An 8688-nucleotide genomic window follows, 5' to 3' on the forward strand; every position below is an offset into this window, starting at 1 on the left:
GTCGCCGCCGCCCCCGAGGTCGCCGGCCGCCGCTTCTGCTCTCTGCACCCGCCCAGACCTGGAGCGGGCCGAGTTTGAGCCAGCAGCGCCAACGCGCGTCGCCTTCCCCTCGACCTTCGGCGCCGTCACCGCCTTTCCCCGCCGTCCATGCTGGCTGTGGTGCCGCCTGGACTCGCCACAGCCGCCAAGACCCGGAGCGGGCCGAGCTTGGGCGATCTCTGCCTCCGCGCGCCTTCGCCGCTCACCGCCGGCAGTTTCGCCCTCCAGACACCTCCAGAGACCTCCTGCATGCATCCCCGGACGTCCCCGAAGACGCCGGCCGCCGCTCTTACACTCTGCGGCCGTCCATAGCTGGTGCGGGCCGAGGCCGAGCCACCTCGGCCACCGCACGACGCCGCCGCCCTCGAAGGGCCGCATCATGATCCCCTCGGCCTCCGACGACGGATCGACGTCGCCCCGTGTAAGGACTGAGATTTTGACAACGCAACTAAACTCTCTATTGACGATGTTTATGTGTGTAATTTAATTACATAAACACTCGTCAAGTTACAGGAGAAAACGAGTTAGAACGGAGGAGNACAACATAAAAAAAATAAACATCCAGAGAAATCAACAATATACACAAGCAAATTTATGACAAATCAAAACAATTCCCACAAGGCAACTAGTTAATATTGAACAATTCAAATTTAAACAAAAGATAGTACAGAATTGTTTCAATTTCACTAAATACAAAATCCAAAATGATCAGCATAACAATTTCACTAAATATAAAATCCAAAATGATCAACATAACAATTTCACTAAATACAAAACCCAAAATGATCAACATAACAAAATATATATGATAAACTATCGAGTTTTAATGCAAGTAAAGCTCAAAATAAGAAACTGAATAAAACTCTCTAAGTTGATGTACGACCCCTCTGCTCGGCACCTAAAATATCAGATGGTCTAACAAAGTTTAACAATATAGAGGTGACTTCATTCAACTGATATTGCATCCCGCTCATTCGTGATTCATAATTTTGATGTATCATGTCTAATTTTGATTCATAATCTTTTTGCATTCCAACCAATTTAGACTCATATGAATCTTGCATCAGTTGTATCTTTGATTTCAATCTTTGTACTTCTTCTGTATTATCATCATATCGAACACTTCCAAGATATGCTTGTGGTCCAGATACTTGTGTTGGCACTACACCAATCCCATACCCTCTTACTCGACCATATCGATCTTTTCCCTTTATGCCAATGAAAGCATCATTCTCCAACTCAACAGCTGAAGCTAAAGATCCTGAAGTGATATTAGCATTCACTTTCACCATGGCATCACTCTGCATAGAGAAAATAAAAAAACAATTAATTCAACTATTAAAAATTGTATTTGTGTGTATGTATTTATAGTAATGTGTTTTTACTACGTACTACGAAGTCACTTGCTGTAGTATTAATATAACTCCCATCTTTTGATTTGTGATTAACTGCAAAAAATTCAATGCATCCAGGTTCTCTTTGATTTATCTCTTCCTGTAATTAATTACAGTGAATAAATTAGTCCCAAATATACAAGTTNTAATTACAGTGAATAAATTAGTCCCAAATATACAAGTTAAAACTACTTAACAACTTAGGAAATAAAATAAAAAGTGTAATCAAATAGAGCTATATTGCATTTAAACCAAGTATATATATCAGGGTGAAAAAACTAAAAAGCTACACTTCATAGAAACTAAAGTAATAATAAAATTAGCATACAAATTCTTGTCTTTTCCTAGCAAAAGACATAGAGCCTGTTATGTGAGGAGTTGTATGTTTTGCACGTGATGCCCGCCTTATCCGAGAGTATAACTGTCAAAAAAAAAATTCTACTTAGAACCATAAAATTTCTAACATCAAGGAATAAACATTTAATGTATTAAAATCAATCTACCTGACTTTTTTCCGAAAACCAGTAATGCACAAGGTCTACCCACTGTTGAGGCACAATTTCCTTGGGTACAACATTCACTATTTGTTGCTTTGTGTAGTCCTCTATCATGTATTTTGCTTTTAGTTCACATTTATAATCCTTCCATTTTCGACTAACTGATTTTAATATCCATGCATTGACATTATTGTCCATTGGCAGTTTAAATTTAGTCTACAAGAAAAAACAAATGTAGTCAAAATTTAAACACTAAAAATCATTAGGAATTAATATTGAACTACTTTTAATCTATAACTGAAGAATATCATGATATTTAAGTTCCTTGAGATAATTTTTAACTATAGGCATAAAAAATTTTAAAAGGAATATAAAGGTTTTAAATTCTAACTGAAAATTATTATAGAATTGCAAACTACATCTATAATGCTAAGAACTTTATAATTAAATGAAATTTCTCGCTTTTAAAAAAAATTGCACCTTTTCTCCTTCACAAGTGGCTCCACCTGCAAAATGATCTAGTAATATCTCAACAATGACTATTGTAAATAGTAATTACACGGTAAGTTTAATAGGACAGGATATAGACGACTACTAATCATAAAAAAATTAACTCCTACAGCAACTATTGAGTATACATGAATTTTGTGCTACTAAAAGATTAGTACAATTGTATTTTACCCGAGTTAGTTGAATAAGTTCTGTTTTCACCGTGTTAGGCACTTTCTTCCAACTATTGTAGCTAAGAGAGCGGAAATTTTCTTTTCGTGAAAGAGTCCCAAGCCAGCCTCCAAGGATGCCACCCCCTTTCTGTACTGGCTGCCCAAATTTGTTACATTTAATTACAATTCTTTGCCCATTAGGCAAGTTCCATACATCCTTCGCACGTATCATTCCTTGTTTATTCGTTGTGTATCCTTGGTCATCTATATATAAAGAATACATAACAAGTAGATATATCAAAATATAAAAAAGCTTATAATCAAATATATAAATGAAAGTTACCTTCTATCTCTAATGTGTCATTATATTCATGATCGACTTGTTCTTGGACTTGAGGTTTATTTTCAGAAGCAGAATCAGAATCACTATTTGAGCTTGCATCTGCATCATGTTCTAAGATATGCTGTGTTTGTGAGACAGGTGATGGTTCATTACTATTCAATTGAACTTCATCCTCTCTTGTGATCTCACATTGTCTCAACCTCTTTGATCTAGCCATAATTTTAATACCTATTGAATTCGATAATTATATGATTCATTAATGTGTCAGTTGAAATATTACTATAGAATGTTAAAGAAGATTAGTATATGCTAAGAAAAGCAAATATACAAAATTTACTTGCAAATTGTGTGAATAAATATTTGCTTACCATAGAGATGTCTTCAAAAAGCAATTCATATTACTTCTACTACAATATAAGACAACTAAATTTATAAGAATAACAAATTTTCTAGTTATGATATAGTAAATAAAGTTACTAAACCATAGTTGAGTTGAATTAGTACAAAGAGCAAATTATTATATACCAGGAATTTGGTCCTTTCCAAATCACTTATTTTCAGCAGGTGTGCATGTACTTTACCTTATTCAAAAAGATAAAAATATACTATATATTTAGAAAATGCCAAAAAGGACAGTAGAAAAGTAAAAATGCTATCAAAATATCAAGTTTTCATACAAAATGAGAGTAAAATAAAAGAAAATATAAAGAAAATTCAACTTCTCTAAAAAATTTTAGTTTCAATATTATCTAAATAACTAATTTATATTGACTCAAAAGTTCCGAATCATTTCACTAAAGAAATAGCACACTAGAGTCATGTAACTTTAATAGAGATAAAGACACAATCTACATATTACAAGCTAATATAAGATAAATTAAGTACAAGTGCCCATCTTCAATATCTATTCTAACCCAACTTGTACAATCATTTAATTCATCAACATCCATAACATTAGAAAGCAAGCATTGGGTGTAAGTCTCGTCATCCTCTTCTTGCATCTCCACCCCTTTATCATACAAGTCTCTTGGTTTTGTCAAGATAACGTGATTCCAATCTTCATTCCTAGGATCTTGCACATAAAATACTTGTTTTGCTTGAGATGAGAATATGAATGGATCATCTTTCAAAAATTGCCCAGTATGTATCAGCTTGGAAAAGTTAACAAGAGTTGATCCATTCGCGTCTTGCTTTAAACCCCTTGGTGACCTAACATCCACCGAATCACAACGAAATAAGACAACTTTAAACTTCCCAAAATAATCTAGCTCAAAAATATCAGTGAGTGCACCATAATAAGTTTGCCCCTTTGCTTCCACCATAACTCCACTATTTTGAGTCTTACGAAACTTTTCACTATCCTTTGTGTGGAACCGAAATCCATTTATGATAAAACCACTAAATCTTTTTGTAACGTTATTTGGACCTCTTGCCATTGCAATGATTTCTTCTGAACAATTGCTCTTATGTAGTTTTGGTACCTATGATACCGACTTTGGGTCGAAGTACCCACCTATACAATTGAAGCGCATGTCTTCCTACTGTAGAAGAATGTCAACCAGACCTACGAAGGGTCCACCGGGTTAGAATTCCACCTACGAATAAGAACCACTATGTAAGGTATCGAACTTCTACGGTTATGAAGTTTCGGTGGGAACTTGCTCGAAAAGTTATTGGAGTCGTTCCGGTGAAGTTCGGGAGCATTCGGGTGTTTTCGGTACACGTCGGGCGGAAAAATGAAACTCAAAATGCTATGATTGGACTTTAGCCGAAATCTGGCAAAGCGTGGGTGAAAAGATGGTTTAAACGCGCTTAAAAGCATGTTTTGGGGGTCTTGGTACGATTAGAGACGAATTAGAGGCCCAACGAGCAAAAAACAAGCGAAAACGAAGAAAAAGCTGAAATTGCTGAAAATTTGGCTAAGTCCTGAAATTTCGGGTTTTCTGGACCTACGGGGTCCGAACCCTAGGGCCAAGGTCCGGACCCCGAGCCCGAAAATTGCCCAATGAGAGTGGCATACTTGTAAATATTGGTGTGAGTTTGACTTTAAAAAGGGGCCAACACCCCTTTCTTCTTCCTCCCTCAGCCCAAGCACACCAACACACACACTATAGGTAGAGAGAGAAGGTCCTCTCTCTCTCTAGCCTTTCCACCTGCCCTCTCTAGATCTTCCTCTCAAATTCGCAGGTTAGTGGAGAAGGAGCTTGGGAACGCGTTGGGAGCGACGGTTCAAGTCTTCGTGCGCCCGGTGGAGCGGCGTGCTTTTGACTCGGCGTTCGCATTTTGGTAAGTGTTTAGGATTTGGTTAAATTCTTCATGAGTAGCATTCTAATAGTCCCTAGTGTACTCTATGCATATTTTCTCCATAAGTTTTGGGGTATTTGAAGCATGTGTAGAGGCTAGGGTTTAAATTGGGGGTTTTGGGATTTGGAGGGGTTTGATCTAAATTAACCCTATATTTCTCTAATTGGAGGTTAGAGAAGGATCCCTGACGACCCTAGGTTGCGGATTGACGGGCGTTCGGTGATCAATTGCAAGTTCGAGCCGAACCGGATCACGTGTGCCGTGGGAGCCCGATTGCAAGTGACTACAAGCAATCGGAGAGTGTTGCGAGATGGGTTGTGCTTCACCGAAGTGATTAGGTCACTTCCAAGCCAAAGTAAAGTGGTTTGTCATTGATGCATATAACGGTAGTTAATTATATATATGAATGCATAGGTAGATGCCATGTAAATGCATGAAATGATATGTATAACTACCCTTGGATGACAAAGTATATGTACATGTTGACATTATGAGAATATGCTAGATAAATATGCATGTTGACATATTGTGGATTATGTTAGAGGTAATATGCATGTTGGCAATGAATGTTGACATCGTGAGGATATGCTAAATGAAATGTACATGTTGACATTATGAAGAATATGCAAGTTGATATAGTATGGCATTCATACATTGTAGAGTAGTTGTTGGTTATTTTAATTCTTGCATTCTCTTATGGTATATGTGGATGCATGAAAAGATATCTAGTGGCTAAGAGCTTGAGAATTGGATTGTGAACAAGAAAACTCTATATTAACATGAAATGAGACATTGTGACATTGTGGCATTAGCCAGAGGCATTGTGATTACTCAGGATGTGAGGATTGGGATTAGTGTTTATCCCGGCATGATTACTACTAGTTGGTAGGGTATCCTTGGGCTAGAGGATTGGATCATACTCACATTCGTCTGTTTTGCTTGGCGGTGGTAGCTCCACCCAAGCTTGGTCTCCAGAGTACTTCAGATAGGGGCAGACACAGTTGTCCCGCAGATGGTCCCGGGTGAGAGTAGCGGACGTCTCCTCATCATGCGGGCTTCGGTTGTGAGTTGGGGCTTCACCTTCGGGTAAGCCGGAATGATTCGGTGACAAGCGTATGAGTGGTATTGCATCCCAGTTGGGATCCTAGTTGAGTGGATTTAGGGCTGAGTGTTTGTGAGACGTCCATCACCTCGAGCCTGGCTGTACGTGGTATTCCGCAGTTGATTGACTCGAGTCCGAGTTGGGTGGTTAGCTTAGTTGAGGTAGAGGAAACCTTATGAGCAAATAACCAACGATGTAAAATAACAAGATGTATAAATTGTGAAAAAGCTATGGATAGCGAGATAGAAAGTAGAATAAGATGATCTACTTAGCTTGCTGTATGAGTTGCATTGTTGCATACATTACATATTACATGTCTTGAGGCATACGCATGTATTTAATACTTGCATTAAATATCTGTGGATATCTGTTGGACTAACATGTTTGCAATGCCTCCTTTGGACCTGGTGGGTTGAGCTTCTCCCTTTGGTGACTGTACCTACTGGGAACTATGGATATAGTTCTCACCCCACGTTGTTTTGGGGGATTTCAGGTTCACACGTGAGCGGCGTGGCGGCGCGAGGATAGGTCGTAGCTTCGTAGATAGTGCCCTACCATTGTGACCAGAGTTAGCGGTACCCCGAAGTGGTCTAGCTTAGGGGTGGAAATGAAAAGAGCAAATTTGTAATAAATTGTAATAGTTGATTGTATTTGGAAAAGAACAAGAAATAATGTCATTTGTAAGATGCATGTATGTGAATGCTTTTAATAGCATAGTTGTTCTTTATATTTGATACCTTCCTTATGCAATCNCATTGTGACCAGAGTTAGCGGTACCCCGAAGTGGTCTAGCTTAGGGGTGGAAATGAAAAGAGCAAATTTGTAATAAATTGTAATAGTTGATTGTATTTGGAAAAGAACAAGAAATAATGTCATTTGTAAGATGCATGTATGTGAATGCTTTTAATAGCATAGTTGTTCTTTATATTTGATACCTTCCTTATGCAATCTGTGTTTAAATACTGTTTCTGGTTGGAACCTCGCATATTGCATGGATTGTGACGCCTAGAACGTACAGGGGAGACTCTGTCCGTTCGGCGGTTTGTTAGCATGCCCGAACCTGACCAAATAGGCGGATCGCGGGTTATGACACACTAACTCACAATCCCACCTATAAAACCCAAGGGAATCGATTTTCCAAAACTGATTACCGTAACTAACCGGAAGTCCCGAAATCGCAACGGGACTCCTCCAGGATCCACGAAGTGTCCCGGGACTCACCGATTCGTGCCACAACTCACCCGCTGCCATACAACACTATAATAAAGGTGTCATGGCAGCAAATACAAAGCTCACATCGAAACGATTATCATCGGATAATCGTTCAAATCCGGGTTCCCGAAAGTGTCAATTTAGACATCGAAACCCACCGTCGCTCAACTGTCGTCTCCAAACCCTCGAAATGACATAAGTAACCAGCCAATAAGGCTTAGCGACTGGTGAATATCATCCCGCCACTTGATGTCAAAACAGTTACACTGCCATCACTCCCGACTGAGACACGGGCTTGAGCGAAAACCTTAGCACGTACATAAAACAACAGTGCACCTCGAGGTTATCAATCTCGACACGAACACCGGGGCTCAAGTGCAAACCCCGCACTCATGTGCCTACATACAGTAGGTCTTCCTATAGGTCAACCTAATCAATGGTTCAGTTTATTTTTTTTTTCAAAACAATCTATAAGTGGTGCCGTAGTTGTAACTTGGCTCTGACACCACTTTAATCTGTCACACCCCGGGGTCCTTTTTTGGATTAAAAGCCAATGCGGAAGTCCCGAAGTTTCTTTTTTTTTTTTGAAAACCTTGACCCCAGAGGATGTCAAATCCGCCACAAATACAGGGTATCCACTATTCACACGGGCAGAGTCTTCCCTGTATTTGCACGGCGTCGCACAAGTACAAGATACAACCATAAGTGTGAACACCCACATACAAACACTATTCACATTCATCACAGATATTCATTTATCCACATCTATTAGTTTAAAATATTTTTCACTTGGAAACTTATTTTGAAATGCTAAGAATTACGAAAATCAATTAATCCTTTTTAAAACCGTTTTCCATACGGAAACCTTTTCTTTTAAAACACGCTACCTCGAGGGGTTGAAAATTATTTTCATCTCATGAAAATCATCAATTCTTTATTACATTTATAAAATCTCATTTATCCAATTAAATGAAACCCAACTGAACCATAATGTCTAAGCTGGAGAAATAGATTAGAAATTAAACCATGATTCACCGGGCCGGAACACTCTATGACCACTAACCACGTGCCTCACGAACCATCCCAACTCGGACCAACAACGTCATCTGAAAAGGGAAAGGAGGGTGGGGGGGGG

The 8688-nt window shown here is 39.0% G+C and overlaps 1 protein-coding gene across 3 annotated transcripts; it reads right to left on the reverse strand.

Annotated features, from left to right (window-relative positions):
- LOC109716850 lies at positions 689-4412 on the reverse strand. 3 transcript variants are annotated; one of them, XM_020242454.1, is made up of 8 exons: positions 4227-4412; positions 3461-3516; positions 2936-3163; positions 2612-2856; positions 1937-2146; positions 1762-1854; positions 1432-1533; positions 689-1340 (listed from the first exon to the last, which is right to left on the reverse strand). In XM_020242454.1, the coding sequence occupies exons 3-8, from the start codon at positions 3150-3152 to the stop codon at positions 906-908; spliced, it is 1302 nt and encodes a 433-aa protein (XP_020098043.1). In that variant the 5' UTR covers positions 3153-3163; positions 3461-3516; positions 4227-4412; the 3' UTR covers positions 689-905. The 3 variants fall into 3 exon arrangements, with proteins under 3 accessions (XP_020098043.1, XP_020098044.1, XP_020098042.1); XM_020242455.1 differs by adding an exon at positions 3304-3342 and having other exon boundaries at positions 3461-4412; XM_020242453.1 differs by having other exon boundaries at positions 3461-4412.

Source organism: Ananas comosus, linkage group 10, assembly GCF_001540865.1.
Source record: "Ananas comosus cultivar F153 linkage group 10, ASM154086v1, whole genome shotgun sequence".
Taxonomy (NCBI): domain Eukaryota; kingdom Viridiplantae; phylum Streptophyta; class Magnoliopsida; order Poales; family Bromeliaceae; genus Ananas; species Ananas comosus.

Coding starts and splice junctions, on each gene's coding strand:
- LOC109716850 (XM_020242454.1), bottom strand. CDS start 3,152: ATGGCTAGATCAAAGAGGTTGAGACAATGTGAGATCACAAGAGAGGAT. Junction 2,857..2,935: donor TGACACATTAGAGATAGAAG/GTAACTTTCATT, acceptor CTTTATATATAG/ATGACCAAGGATACACAACG. Junction 1,534..1,761: donor CTAGGAAAAGACAAGAATTT/GTATGCTAATTT, acceptor AATTAATTACAG/GAAGAGATAAATCAAAGAGA.